Source organism: Ooceraea biroi, chromosome 12 (assembly GCF_003672135.1).
Source record: "Ooceraea biroi isolate clonal line C1 chromosome 12, Obir_v5.4, whole genome shotgun sequence".
NCBI classification, from domain to species: Eukaryota; Metazoa; Arthropoda; class Insecta; order Hymenoptera; family Formicidae; genus Ooceraea; species Ooceraea biroi.
Genome location: NC_039517.1, coordinates 3,563,704 through 3,578,703, shown reverse-complemented (window position 1 = coordinate 3,578,703; position 15,000 = coordinate 3,563,704). Strand labels below are relative to the sequence as shown.

Sequence of the window (15,000 nt, the reverse complement as noted above, 5' to 3'; positions counted from 1 at the left end):
ATGAACTCTTGCTATAAAAATTGATTCCGATCAGTGATCCAGAAATGTTATTATCTCTTGTTGCAGTTACTGTTTGAAATTAATTGAATGGAAAAACTGAGATAAACAAAGTCACCGTGTATAAACGTAAAAGTTCTTCACGATGTGGAGAACGCGAGAAAGTTGCCATTTTCTTAATAATTTTAAGTAACGATTAAAAAAGTAACGTTAGTCATTTTTAGCGAACGTATTTGTTCTAATGTATGATATATACGCATGTATTATATATATGATAAAATCGCAGCGCTATTTTATGAAAAGCGTAGTGCGAGAGAGAGAAAGAGAGTCGATTTCTTCAGTACATCTCGATGTTACCTATTATTCAGGTATATCAAGAATTATGAAATAAATATTATCTGCACATTTAATACACGATTTATTTGATTGATTGGATGATGTCGATGCGTGCTGTTTATCAACCGGTGTAAATCGCGCGCGCGCGCGTAACTTACTCGATAGTATATTACGCATAATTTATGCCTCATTGTACAATTTCGAGTGTTGGAGTAGAAAACGATGGGTCACGCATATCCTCTGTAAATATCTCTATTAAACGGAACACAATTTTTGGAGATGTTTAGATTTTTTTACAATTTTCTTGTTCGATCTTTCTTGTTTTTCTAGTTTTACGTAATCTCGCCACCGATGATATCGTTACGTAATAATTACTGGAATCTCGCAATCTCGCATTACACTACATGCCGCCGGAGCCACCGCTACCGAGTCCGGCTTTCATATCGACAGGTACTTGTTTTTGGAAACAGTCCTCCAAGAACTGCGCCATTGAGAGGTACAGGTGTCCCTTGACGCCCGCTAGAGTGTGGCTTACGTCCGGATAAACCTGCGAATAAATCAGCAGATGGTTTAGTCTTCCGAGCTAGTTGGATATTTTTAGGAAGAAAAATCTTACAGCAGCATTGAATATCTTTATGAAGGAAATGAAAAAAAAGAAAGAGTACCTGCTGCCGGAAAAGTATGCCTTTTTTAGCGAGGTGACGGGCAAGTGCCATGGACTGTTGGAACTGAACATTGTCGTCCGCGGTGCCGTGTACCAAATAGAACATCTTGTCACGTAGATACTCGACTTTGTCGTAAACGTTGGATTCCGTGTAGCCTTTGTAATTGGATGTCAGGTTCGGTAGACCCATGTATCTCTCGGCGTACGCGGAATCTGTACAATAATTAAATTCTCACTGCGGAATAATAAGACGCAGGAGCAAGATACGGATATGCTTTTAGACAGACAGCGGTTATTCTATAGCAAATTACGACAGTACCATAAAGTTCCCAGGAGACGACAGGAGCGACGCTTATCCCGCATTGGAATACGTTCTGCTCCGGATGCGCCAGGACGAGGGCAGCGACGAAACCTCCGTAACTCCAGCCCCAAACAGCGACTCTTCGTTTATCCACGAAGTGCAACGAGTCCCGTAAGTATCTACGGACAATTGCGATCGCATTTATCAATTTTGTGAGTTTGTAAGTCTATATTTATCAACATCTCGCTTACTCCGTGACTTCGAGTTGATCGGCTACTTCCACGGAACCTAGTCTGTAGTAAACCTCGTGAAGCAACTTGTAGCCTTGTCCCCCGCTTCCTCTACCGTCAATCTGTGCGACGATGACGTTTTTCCTACTAGACAGGTACGTATTCCAGTCCACTTTAAACATTTCAGTGACTAATTGCGATCCAGGAGCGCCAAATCTGTAAAAGGACGAGCATATTTAAAGGCGCATGTTCAAACTTAACTATCGATTTTGGTAATTATGTGATAAAGAGAGAGAATATACGGGCACTTTTCTATTATCGTTTATCATTTATCTAGTACTTACACCTGGACAACCAGTGGATAACGCGTGATCTCGTCCTCCCTAAGCCCAGGTGGTAGGTGTAATCTCACTTGGGCATTGTAACCGCCACTGATCTGCACAGGAAACGTCTTTACCTGCGGTAGTGCCAGACTCGCTATCTTCTCCTGTAACAAACATTACATAAAACTTTATTACGCTATGTGCATGGATCAGCGATTTCTATTTCTTGATTGAAATTTCAGAAATTTTATTTTCAGGAGAGAACCTGCGCGAAGCTCGACAACGGAGACTTACGCGCAACAACGTGTTATTCTGCAAGAGGACGATGAACCGCGGTCTGGGCATCTCTGTTTTGTAAAGGGCTACAGTGGGTACACCGGGCCCGAGGCATTCGAGAATGAAATACTCGAGGCCTGAAGATGGGAAGATCGCGTTGTGATACTGACAGGGTGGCTCGGCGTGCTCTGAAAATAAAAGCGTCGGCATAAGATTATTGTGCACCGCGCGCATGTCGGACAAGCGGTAACATGTATACCTAACGTATGATGCACGCCTATTTACGAAACTCCAGGCTGGTATCGCTTTGTTGGACCATTTCAGGGATATATTGGGATATACCCATAGATTCTGGATATACTCTAGTTCAACATTCCTGTACATTCGCGTAGCGCACATTTACACGTACGTGTCTATGCACGCGCACTCGCACTCTCACACGCATACACACTCGCAACACATCATATACAACGCGCCTTCGTACACAGAGCGAAGAAGAATATTCCTCACTAAGCATATTTCTTTCCAGGTGCAAATTTTGTGACCAATTTTCAATCGATTTTGCCTTTATAAAAATATAAAGGTTCTTATTAAGTAAGCAATTCAAAATGAAGAATTATTTGGAAACAAAATTTCAAAAGAAGAGAAAGAGCTATACTTTCCCATTTTAAACAGATCCCGTTTCTGTAAAATTGCAATTCGAGGCTTAATAATAATAAACGTAGCGAAAGAAAACGCTGATGAAAAAAAATACAATAAAGTCTTTACATTTTTGTTCAGGGAAAATCGACTGAGATTGGTCAAGGAGACAGCGGCTGAAAAGAGGCGCGCTTAATGAGAAACATCCCTCATATTGTCAACTAACAGATATTGTTTGGTTGCGTACTGTCTCTACCTGATTACTCGTGGATACCGTCCGTCTTTGTGTCAGCACTCACATACTCAAGACGGCAAGAAAACGGTACAAAAGAAGGGGGCTGTGGATTCGAGAATGCCGCACCATCGGCACCAGGCGTCGGTACTTATTGTCGTGGATTGCCAATAAAGCCGGCTGTTAAGAAATCTCTATAAAGGAAAGGATGTGACTGTACGGTGGGACGAGAATGGTCCAGAAAATCCAGATAGCCTCTTAACAGGACCCTACCCACGCGACAAGAAATACCGCAACGATATCCATTATCCCGTTATATTCTGGATGATATTAGATAATAGATAGACAGCTGGTTTTTCTTTTATTTTATATGTTATTCGGTGAATAACAATATATTTCTATTTAACGTTTTCAAGTATCACTCGCGGAGCGAATATCTTTCAAAATATCTCGAAGAAGTAAGCAAACATTGAATTTGGTTGCGACCAGACTTTTGAAAGAATTAAAACCTTGGCTTAGATTTAACAAAACGATATTCCAATGTAAAATGGCAATCATTAACAGGTTTTTAAAGTTTGCACACGTAATTGAGTATATAATTGAGCATAATTATAATTTAATAAAATTTTTACAATCGTTGGTTTAAAATCGTTAAATATTATATTCTTAAGTGCATATTTGCATCAAATATCTTCGCCACAAATATAGAATATCTAGTATATATTTCTTATTGCAGTAATAAAACAATGATAGAAAAAAGTATGAATTTTTCCACTTGAAAATCGCGTGATAAGATCCTTTAAGAGTTCTGAGCTAGAGACACATGTGAAGCACATAAACAAGACAACATTACTGGCATTGTACACGCAATTGTACGAACAATTATAAGATTTTGGCTAGCGCGTTTAGCATGTATAAATTTACATATATTATTAAACGTTTAAATTATGTTGCTGCGTTGTCGTGTAAAAAGGCAAAAAAAGGACATTAAAAATTGTGTGTTGATATATCCGTGTGTACGTATTGTAATATCGAAACACTGTAATAATTGTAAGAGAGAAAGTATTAATAGTTATACCTAGAGAAATTTTATTATTCAGCGATTCTCGAATTATACCCCCTGGGAAGCCTCTTTAGATTTTTAGATAGATTTTTAATTTGATTGCATTTTACATTTATTAATTATTACGTGTAACGCTATCTTACCATATTTAACATATCATTGTGTCTCTTTTCCACATCTAAGGAGGAAAGAAGAACGAACGTCACAGTCCGATAAAAGTTCAACATGTTTTGAAAGAATAGTAAAGACTTTCACAGGGCTACAAAAGCTTTTACGATGTTAAGAGAAAATGGTAAAGTACGGAACTTCTGGTTCATATTTACAAGAAAACAGACGCTACTTTGCTAGATTACATGCAAAATATTGTTAATGCATTAAGGTAAGTAAATATAGCTCCAAAGAAGCATCAAGAATTATTAATTAATTTAACATTACATGTCTCAGTATATGCATATGTAAGTATAAGTAATGTGGATGATGAAATAAGAGATGTTGGGTGAAAATGTTATTTTTTTACTACTTTAGGTTACAATGTATGCGAGTTTAATTTAAAAGTTTGTTCAGCAATGAAAGAAACAATGTAATTACCCAGTAAGCAAAATGTGTGCAATCTGCCAGCAGACTGACAACAGATTACTGCAGAAGTCGATAGCAAATTGGCATCCGTTATGTCCGCATTAGGATAGTGATCTGCCAGCAGAGCCTGCTAACAGACTCCGACGGCAGATTGGCGGCAGAAACCGAGCAGGATCTGTTAACATTTGACGGCAGATTGACGGCAGAAACCGAACAGAATCTGCAGCTTTTGGCCATTCATATTTACGATATATTAAAGCATGTGTTTACTTTTAACACACTATAAATTGGCATTTTATATTACCACGTGTTAAAAGAACGCATTTGTTTGTTTGTTAAATTAAAGTACATTTGGCTTGATGTGTCTTTCTGACAGTTCGTTGCATAATCCCTCTCTTATTGTTAATTTATTCTAATCCGAAGTCCGAATTTTGCTTTCGAACTTCAGATTGCTCGTGGCGCGCGTGAACTACATGGACGTTGTCCATGGGAGCCTCTGTGTCGCGAGTGCAAACATTTTCAGAAAAATTAATATTATCATGCCAAGGCGCGTATATTAACTTATATAACCGTTAGGCTAAATCTTAACATCGAGTAAAAACTCGACGTGTGCACCGCATAGCGGTGCGCAGCGAAAACGCGTATTCATAGCCGTGTAAATTTGAATACCGTCAAAAGCTGCGGATCCTGTTCGGTTTCTGCTGCCAATCTGCTGTCAGATTCCGCGCGCGCAGATCTTGCTCGGTTTCTGCTGCCAATCTGCCGTTAGATTCCGCGTGCGCAAATCTTGCTCGGTTTCCGTCGACAATCTGATTCAAGCCATGTTTGCAGATTCTGCTCGGTTTCTGCCGCCAATCTGTTCTTAGATTTGTGAGCAAGCTCCGTTACATTTCTGGCACCAATGTGTCGAATTAATCGTTAATAACAACTTCTGTATCAAATTTGTTGTCTTTTGGCTGGCAATAGTTTGATAGCAGATAGTTAGCATCATCTGCTTTCGGCAAACTTGGCTATCTGGGTAGATACATCTGCCGAATCGAGTAAAAGCGTATGATTATGCTAAAACAGAGACAAGCAACCAATTCTCACTTATTGACAAAAATTAGCACACAATGCAGTGAAATGCAGGATTGCTACAGCGAGCTAGCGAATAGTTGATGATGCAATGCAACGTAGCTAGCTCCAGCAAAGCAATTGTGACAAGTCACAGGCTTTCAAAACGAAACAAGGCGAAGTGAAAAATAATAATAAAACAAAGAAAAAGAATTATAACACTTGGGACTCACTTGAAGCATCCTCGTCTTTCGACTTGTCCTTTCTGCTGAAGGTTTCTCTCGCTTGATGACGCTGCTCATTGTCACTACGATCCGTCTGAGTCTCGTAGCGATCGTGCCATTCGCTTTGGCTGATCAGACCGCGGCTCGGTTTTGATGAACTAATCCGACGTTCGCCTCTGTCGTCGCTCGTTATGCCGGATGAGATGTTACACGTGAGGCATGTAGCAGGACGCAAGGGTGATCCAATGCGAAGAACAATAGAACTTACGCGATAAAGGTGTCTCTGGCCAGGTCTCATGGATGGAATACCGATGAAATATCTGAGTGAAGAACGCAAATCGTTTCCCGAATTAATATTGCATTAACATTCATCTTGCATGAAAAATATCAATACTGAAATAATGTTATCGATTAGTTTCGCTCACATGGTATTATTTGTTTGGTCCCACACTAGAATCTTGACAACCTCGAATTTTCCATGCGTCAAAGGCACTTCCTGCTTTCGGAGCACATTAACCCATATTATATGCTTGTAATATCCTGCCGCTCCCTCTTTCACAGGGCTTATCGTGATATAACTGCTGCCGTTCGGCGAAAAGAGAGGAGCCTCCGGAGGAGTATCGACCCAACCACGACCATCTCCTGTTATCCTTTGTATTTCCTGAAGTAATTGGTTTATATATTTTAACGTAATTTCGAGCAGACAAAACGTGTTCTCGTTTCTTCATGATTAAATGTTCGTATCACGTGAGGATCCTGTATGAGCGAGGGAAGATGGCATTCACGAACCTGACAGTGCCACAGCGGACTTTTACAAATGGTCACTACTGTGAGATTTTGAGCGCGCGTTGACCACGTTATGCAGACTTCTGTCAGAGTCACCCAGGAAGCGGTCGAAAAGTAATGATCCCTGACAAGGCAGATAATAATGCATTTGAAGGATCGACAATAGCGCGAGTTCTGTTCTTTTTTTTCATAAGACAAATATATACAGGGTGTTTCCTAAGTAAGTAGACAAACTTAAAGAGGATATTCCTTGGCTTATTTTAAGAAGAAAAGGTCATATAAACATATGTCCCAAACTGCTTTGTTTTCCAAAAAAAGTACACCACTGTTTTCGTTCACTTTTCGTTTATTATAGAACAGTTTGTGTTATTGCAAATGAAACAAATGAAAAACAATAGTAACCAAAAAGAAAAATTATAACGAAAAAGAAAATAGTAACTAAAAAGAAAAATAATAACATCACAGTAACTGCTGAAAATGTCCACCTGCAGCCATGATACACGCCTCAACTCTCCTTTCCATTGATTGACGTACACGCTCAAAAATACCTGGAGTGTCTGAAACGAGTGTTCACTTGCGGCGCCGCGAGACCATCCCCACTCCATCCCCACCGCTGTTGACTCGTACTGCAAAAGCACGCTATCCGAAAAGTGAACGAAAACAGTGATGTACTTTTTTTGGAAAACAAAGCAGTTTAGGACATATGTTCATATGACCTTTTCTTCTTCAAATAAGCCAAGGAATATCCTCCTTAAGTTTGTCTACTTACTTAGGAAACACCCTGTATATAGAACAAAGTTTAATATACAAATAAGGAAATCTATTCTGAGCCAAACAAACTCACCCACGCTCGATGATAGCTGGAGGTTTCACTATCTTTGTCTGAATATTTCTCAAATCAACTAGGTCGGCGACATATAGTCGTACCGATGGGTTCGGCGTTCCTGGCTAGAAAATAGAACGGTGTTAGGTGCTCTTTTCTCCTTTCATTATCCATAGAAGCAATACTACAAAGGGTCAAACTTTGCTAAAGTACCACAACGATTTTCTATACTTCTCGCGTACCTTTGGGTACCGTAAAGATCGTATGTCTGGGTACAAGGCTTTGTTTCCCTCGCCGAACCATGAAATGTGCATCTCCTCCACAAGAGAATCATTAAATGAGGCATAGAGCATCATATGGCCATCCGATGACATCCAGATTGCCTCTCCGCTGTGCAATATCTCCTCTGCAAATAATATTCGGGTAACAAGTGGTGCTTTTAATTAACTTTACTCAAGACACGTACCTTCGTACAACCAATCCGGCACGCCGTTGGATAATATACCAGGCACCGCGGTGTTCGTTATACGGAAACCGACGTTGCTCATGGGACCCGTCCTGTAGTAAATATCATAGTCCTGCACCATAACAAGTCCATGTCCACGCGGAGTCCATTGCGCCAGTAGAAGATATGGGTGAACATCCTTCTCGGGATGAGGAGTTAACGCTATGCACTCTCTAGAGGGCAATTTGTGAAAATTTTTATCTCGCATACGTGTCTTTAACTAAAAACAGTTTTAATTAGAAATAATAATTCGTAAAAAGAAACCTAGTAGCATTAACAATAAGTTACAAAAATCCTTTTCGCAACGGTTATAATATAACATGTTAAAAATTTAATACTATTTTATCATATATCGTGTAATTATCGATACACATAAATTACCTTGATTGGATATCGTAAACAACATACTGTGCCAGGTACGAGTAGCGAAAGAGCTTCTTCACGTTTTGAGCAAGAAGCAAGAATTTACGATCCGGCGAGAGGGAGAATTTTACTGGATTCAATCGTCTCTGCGCAAACAGAGAAATGTTAACACAGAATATTAACGTTTGCTTTTTAGCAATAGATGAAAAATAGTCGATACAGTCACACACGAGTATCATTCTGCAGCAAATACTCACGAATGTTTCATTCGGCATTAAACTTTCCGACACAATGTGTGATGAATTTACAATGTCCGATGCATTCAACAGAGAAATGCCACCCCAAGGATCTCGATAATATATGTGACGACTGCTCGCCCAGGATCCATTGAATAATAATGGAGATAATTCACCCGAGAGCACCTGCGATAAACAAAAGTGCAGTTTATTTAATCCATTTATTATCTTTATCATTATTATTAATTTATTTAACAAACGCACTGATCCATGTAAATGCAAAAGCATATCATTCAAGCATAATTTATCTTTCAACAAATCTTTCAAGCAGCAAGTTGCTACTCGAGAACCGTGTGTAGCGTGATTGTTGATTGTACTTTGTCACTCTGGACAGTAAGCAGCATTCGGCGGGGCGCTCACCTCGGAGAGACGTAATCGCGTTCCCCGTACACGAGGTCCGTCATCCGGGGGTGTCAGCAGGGCGACGGACGTGACAATAAGCGCGAGGACGGCGACGATCACGAGCAACGCGATCAAAATTCCACGCCAGTTCCTCTGATTTGGGTTGGCTGAAACTAGCTCCTATCGCAAAGGTACTTACTAACGCTACTGTCAAGCAACCAAGGTCATCGTGTGAGTGTCATGTATATGGTCATGCACCTCTTTCCAATCGTCCATTATTATCACCGTAGCACACGTACCGCAGGAGGTACCGCGTCAACATGTTGCTCGTTAAAAATAAGCGCATGGACAACACGCGTCGGAATATTAATAAAATGTTGATTCAAGGTAAGGGGGATATTTACGATAAGAACCCAGGCAGCACCGTTAGCCTAATATATGCGTAAGCGATAGAGTGCGGTAGAGTCCAAGCGCTAAAAGGAATGCGATTTAATGATAGATTAGGCGGTCGCGAGATAGCGTATCGGCGCAGCGTTCTAGTAGCGATGATTTGCGAAATTCCAGAGGGGGGAGAAGGCTCTTGAGAGCGTTAGCGTATAGACGTGTTTAGCAACGTGTACGAGGGACTGTTACACGTGCTATTATTATATTGTTAACTCAAAGGACTGAGTTAATGTGGGAGTGGATACTCATGTATTGGGTCGTCCGGAAAGTTCGTGCCGATTTTTAATAGATGGCGTTAGAACATGTCTGAATATATCAATGTTATTGAAAACATATGATTTATGTACATATGCTTAAAGGTGACATTTCAACGCATCTTTAGGAAAAAAGTTGTTTCAGATAAATTGATTCGTGTCAGTTTTGTACTCTTTTCAAGATGGAAGAAAACAAAGAACATTTTAGACACTTGATGCTTTTCTATTACCGGAAAGGCAAAAATGCCTCACAAGCAACAAATTCGATATGTTCTGTTTACGGAGAAGGCGCTTTAGCTGAAAGAACCGTACGTAAGTGGTTCGCTAAGTTTAGAGCTGGTGATTTTAACCTTAAAGACCAAGAACGCTCGGGCAGACCCTCTACTACTGATGATGACCAAATCAAGACACTGATCGAGAATAATCCGCGCTACACGACACGTGAATTAGCAGAGATACTGAAAATATCGAAAACCACTGTCCACGATCATGTAGTGAAGCTTGGTTACGTAAGTCGCTATGATGTATGGGTTCCGCATAATTTGACCGAAAAAATTTAATGGATCGCATTTCCATCTGCGACTCGCTGTACAAGCGCAACGCAAACGTACCATTTTTGAAGCAATTAGTGACGGGTGACGAAAAATGGATCATTTACAACGATGTAGAACGAAAAAGATCCTGGGGTAAGCGAAATGAACCAGCATTAACCACTCCGAAAGCCGGCCTTCATCCAAAACAAGTCATGCTCTGTGTCTGGTGGGATTGGAAAGGAATCCTATATTATGAGCTCCTACCACACAACCAAACGATAAATGCAGATAAGTGCTGCTCGCAACTGGACGAATTAAAGACAGCGATTCAGGAAAAACGTCCAGAATTAGCTAATAGGAAGGGCGTCGTGTTCCATCAGGACAATGCCAGACCTCATGTTTCTTTGACTACCCGACAAAAATTGTTGGAGTTTGGCTGGGATGTGCTACCTCACCCACCGTATTCACCAGACATTGCACCTTCAGACTTTCACTTATTTAGGTCTTTGCAAAATTCTCTTAGCGGCAAGAACTTCAACTCTTTGAATGACATAAAAAACCACCTTGAGGAGTTTTTCGTCGAGAAACCTAAGAAGTTCTGAGAGAATGGAATCTTCCAGTTGCGTGAAAGATGGACAAAGGTTGTGAAACAAAACGGTGCATACATAAGTCAATAAATATTTATCGACATAAAAAAATGTTGCCTTTGAATTTTCCTTCAAAATCGGCACGAACTTTCCGGACGACCCAATATTAATGGAAATATAAGTGTGCTTTGTTATATGAAGAAACTTGGAGTTATTAATTATTTACGAATAAAACCTGATGCGTACATATGTTTCTTAGACGTATCTAATGTCTAAGAAACATAAAGTACCATTTAAGAAACGGTTTAAATAGAAACCGTTTTTAGACCTCAATTTTAAAAACGTATTTTTCACCTTTCCACGGAAACGAAAAATGTGTTTTATTAAATTGATTTGAAATTATATAATTAATATAGAAAAAATAGTAATTTCTACTTACTTTGCGAGTATTAATTGTTTTTACATCATACGTTTCAATGTACTCGATTATGGAACAAGAGACAAAAATCAACACAAGTGTGTGTGATTCCCACCTCTGATTCACCAAGCGACCGACAGATGGCCAGGCCAGACGTGACGTTCTCGCAAGTAACATTTGTGTTATCACCTTATGAATAACCATCCGGAAAACCGATCCAGTACTCTTTTCTTCTTCTTTTCTTTTGAAACTTTTGAGATCACTATTACTTGAAGTGATATTTCAAAAGAGTGAGATTCCACTACACGAAATTTAGAGAGTAATTCATAAAATATAAAAATGTAGTTTTTTACAAAAATGTGACTTAACTCTGTCTATCTTTGAGGCACTGATATATAGAATTGATAAATATTTTTCTGATGGTTTCTGAAACGTTTTTTTGCCGAAACGTTTTTTCGTTGGACATTTTTCTCCTAAATAAACGTTTCAATAAAATGGTTATGAAACGGTTTTGAAACCAATGTGTGCTGCCTGGGAATTCTGCCGGACAGGACTCTCCCCTTTTTTCCCACGAGGAACGTTTCCCAACGTTAAAAAACAACACGGAAGCTGTTTTTTATTATGCGAAATTGCCGCAAATTATTTGAATGGATTTGAAGTTTGAACGACGTGAAGGTAAACGTGAACCACGAGACGTGAAGAAACTTTTTCAAGATCACGATATTCTTAGCACGCGTTTGCGGCTATGTCAGTTCGCACCGTGGTAATAAAAGCTAGTAACAAATGACGATATAAATATTAGATCATCGGCAGAATGGTTCCGATGGTCCGGCTAAATTGCGGGAAGGGAAGTTCCGTAAACCCCGGCACAGCTGTCCGTTTATAAATACGTCTGTTACATCTTTTTTAGCTTCAAACGTACGTGAGATCATTGGCGATCATCGCTGATGCAGGCGATATTCATCGCGCGTACGAAAAGCGGTCTTCGCTATCACGAGAGGTCTTCGAGAAGCCTCGCGTTCGACGGTGAAAGTAGCTAGTCAGCTGCTGCAGCTAAAATCGATAGAAAGAGAAGCGATGTGCTGCGCGGTGCGTCGACGAGTTAAGATCAGCGCGTATCAATACACCCTATATATGCTCTAAAGAAGCGGGCTTGGAAACGAGTTTAACTTTAGTAACTTGAACGTTGAAAATTGTGTCTTCGAGAATTCGCGGAAATAATCGCGCGCGAAAAGTTACGACAGTTACGAATCGCCTTGGCGATTCGATATCATTCGATTTGATCATTCGCGTTTGAATAATTATAAAATTATAAAACATATATTATTTTAACATAAATACATAACACGTGTATCATTTCTTCTTTTATTGTACAAAGATTAGTTCTTATAGTGACGCGATTCTGAAGCGCGAGTTGATTATTCATGGTAGTGGCATTCATAACGATATAATAAATCGAAAAATAATCGATAAATAATTTTATCGATATGTGTATGATTATCTGTTATCGCGAAGAAACATTACTTCATTTATCGTTTCTTTTCTTAAGGGGATGCTGGAGTTGCTAGTGAACTATTTTTTCACTATAGCGATGGTAATTGCAGTTTCGAAAATTCTCTTTATTGCTTGTGCAGAATAAAAAATCCTTTTCCACAAATGAAGTATAGATAGAAAGAAAGTCTGCTCTGCAGGATTTTATATTCAAAATGGAAAAAAGTGAAAAACTTGCATTTGTCTTTTCTAACTTTTTCCATTTTGAATATAAAGTCAGAATTCTGTGTTCTCCTGTATTCTGACCTCTAATCCTAAAGGAAAACACAGAATTCTCTTTTATGACGCTTCTAAAGTCACTTCGAAAAGCAGTCTCATATTCCTTAATTGTGTCCAAACACCGCTCAACAGCGATTTCGTGCGTACAAATTGCCAAATTTTTGTAAAAAGCATTTTATTGTGCAAATATTGTGCGATGGCAGCACCATCGCGAAGAAATTCACTATAGCGATGGTAATTGCAGTTTCGAAAATTCTCTTTATTGCTTGTGCAGAATAAAAAATCCTTTTCCACAAATGAAGTATAGATAGAAAGAAAGTCCACTCTACGGGACTTTATATTCAAAATGGAAAAAAGTTAAAAACTTGCATTTGTCTTTTCTAACTTTTTCCATTTTGAATATAAAGTCAGAATTCTGTGTTCTCCTGTATTCTGACCTCTAATCCTAAAGGAAAACACAGAATTCTCTTTTATGACGCTTCTAAAGTCACTTCGAAAAGCAGTCTCATATTCCTTAATTGTGTCCAAACACCGCTCAACAGCGATTTCGTGCGTACAAATTGCCAAATTTTTGTAAAAAGCATTTTATTGTGCAAATATTGTGCGATGGCAGCACCATCGCGAAGAAATTCACTATAGCGATGGTAATTGCAGTTTCGAAAATTCTCTTTATTGCTTGTGCAGAATAAAAAATCCTTTTCCACAAATGAAGTATAGATAGAAAGAAAGTCCGCTCTACAGGACTTTACATTCAAAATGGAAAAAAGTTAGAAAAGACAAATGCAAGTTTTTAACTTTTTTCCATTTTGAATATAAAGTCCTGTAGAGCGGACTTTCTTTCTATCTATACTTCATTTGTGGAAAAGGATTTTTTATTCTGCACAAGAAATAAAGAGAATTTTCGAAACTGCAATTACCATCGCTATAGTGAAAAAATAGTTCACTAGCAACTCCAGCATCCCCTTAAGCGATCTAAATCTCAACGTTGGCCTCGTTTTCGCGTTCACTGCGAGTACTTGTTGCTGCCCTGCTACATTTCACGATCTTCCACAGCATCCACAGAAATTGATTGACGATATATCTTTTTTCTGGCAGATGCAGATTTTGCGAACGTGCGAGATGCTTATTGCAGACCGCAGTACGCGCTGATATTGCTGCTCAAGAAAATCCTACTTGTTCTAAAACCGATATGGGAAAATCGATATGGGACGAACCGATTTCCTCCCTCGGAAAGTCGGAGGGTTTTCGTGTGAGGTAAGTTGAAGGAAATCCGGGGACAACGTAGAGCGTTCAGGGTCGATTAATTACCTCGTCGTCGTAAATATTGTCGTGATCTGCCATCGGTGGTGCAAATCGAACGCTCCGCTGCTTTCTCTTGGTACGAGCAAGTCCAAAGCGACCGCGACGCGAGCTTTCGCGTTTATCCCATTCGACGTTGCTGGAAATCTCGATTGTGACTCACTTGTCCATTTGCTAGTTTGACAACCGTAATCGGAGGGGGTTTCGCACAATACCTACGAATCACTCGCGTGCTGTGCGAATTTTCGATACTGAATGAGAGATTATCTCCTGCGAGAGATGCTGCGGATGCAGAGTCTGCGCGGTTGATAGCGGAGCTTGCATTAAAGACTGAGAGAGAAAGAGAGAGAAGAGGAAGGAAGAGAGAGCGAGAGGGAAATAGAGAGGGTAAAAGAGAGAGAGAGGAGGAAAAAAATTGATTTCTTAATGTTTACAGAGAGTAAAGGATCAAGCGACACGGTAGCGTCGCGATGCCAACATAAAAAAGTAAATATAGCCGCATGAGAAATTATAGCCGCTAGATACGGCACTGGCGCGGCATCGTCGAGGCCTCGGTCTTACATACAGGTCTGAAAACTACCTCTAATTTCAGTGGTGGGAGTATGGCCGCTTTTTGAAGACACATTTAGTTTCTAGCATAACCACTACTCGTCGCTGTCATCGATG

The 15,000-nt window shown here is 39.7% G+C and overlaps 1 protein-coding gene and 1 long non-coding RNA gene across 4 annotated transcripts; one reads left to right on the top strand and one right to left on the bottom strand.

Moving 5' to 3' along the window:
- Nucleotides 1-394: 394 nt before the first annotated feature.
- Nucleotides 395-14,616, bottom strand: LOC105280489 (inactive dipeptidyl peptidase 10). 3 transcript variants are annotated; one of them, XM_011341072.3, is made up of 16 exons: nucleotides 14,344-14,616; nucleotides 9,048-9,209; nucleotides 8,649-8,813; nucleotides 8,410-8,537; nucleotides 7,990-8,201; nucleotides 7,766-7,929; nucleotides 7,545-7,648; nucleotides 6,704-6,824; nucleotides 6,340-6,575; nucleotides 5,924-6,234; nucleotides 2,146-2,315; nucleotides 1,873-2,015; nucleotides 1,550-1,744; nucleotides 1,317-1,477; nucleotides 999-1,210; nucleotides 395-880 (listed from the first exon to the last, which is right to left on the bottom strand). In XM_011341072.3, exons 1-16 carry the CDS (start codon nucleotides 14,374-14,376, stop codon nucleotides 734-736), a joined length of 2,664 nt encoding a protein of 887 aa, XP_011339374.1. In that variant the 5' UTR covers nucleotides 14,377-14,616; the 3' UTR covers nucleotides 395-733. The 3 variants fall into 3 exon arrangements, with proteins under 3 accessions (XP_011339374.1, XP_011339375.1, XP_011339376.1); XM_011341073.3 differs by having other exon boundaries at nucleotides 9,048-9,206; XM_011341074.3 differs by lacking the exon at nucleotides 9,048-9,209 and having other exon boundaries at nucleotides 14,344-14,615.
- Nucleotides 2,387-2,878, top strand: LOC105280488. Its single transcript, XR_894133.3, has 2 exons — nucleotides 2,387-2,532; nucleotides 2,657-2,878. It is a non-coding gene; the product is annotated as an uncharacterized LOC105280488 (long non-coding RNA).
- Nucleotides 14,617-15,000: the final 384 nt, after the last annotated feature.

Coding starts and splice junctions, on each gene's coding strand:
- LOC105280489 (XM_011341072.3), bottom strand. CDS start 14,376: ATGGCAGATCACGACAATATTTACGACGACGAG. Junction 9,210..14,343: donor ACAATATTTACGACGACGAG/GTAATTAATCGA, acceptor CCTTTGCGATAG/GAGCTAGTTTCAGCCAACCC. Junction 1,211..1,316: donor CGTCTCCTGGGAACTTTATG/GTACTGTCGTAA, acceptor ATTATTGTACAG/ATTCCGCGTACGCCGAGAGA.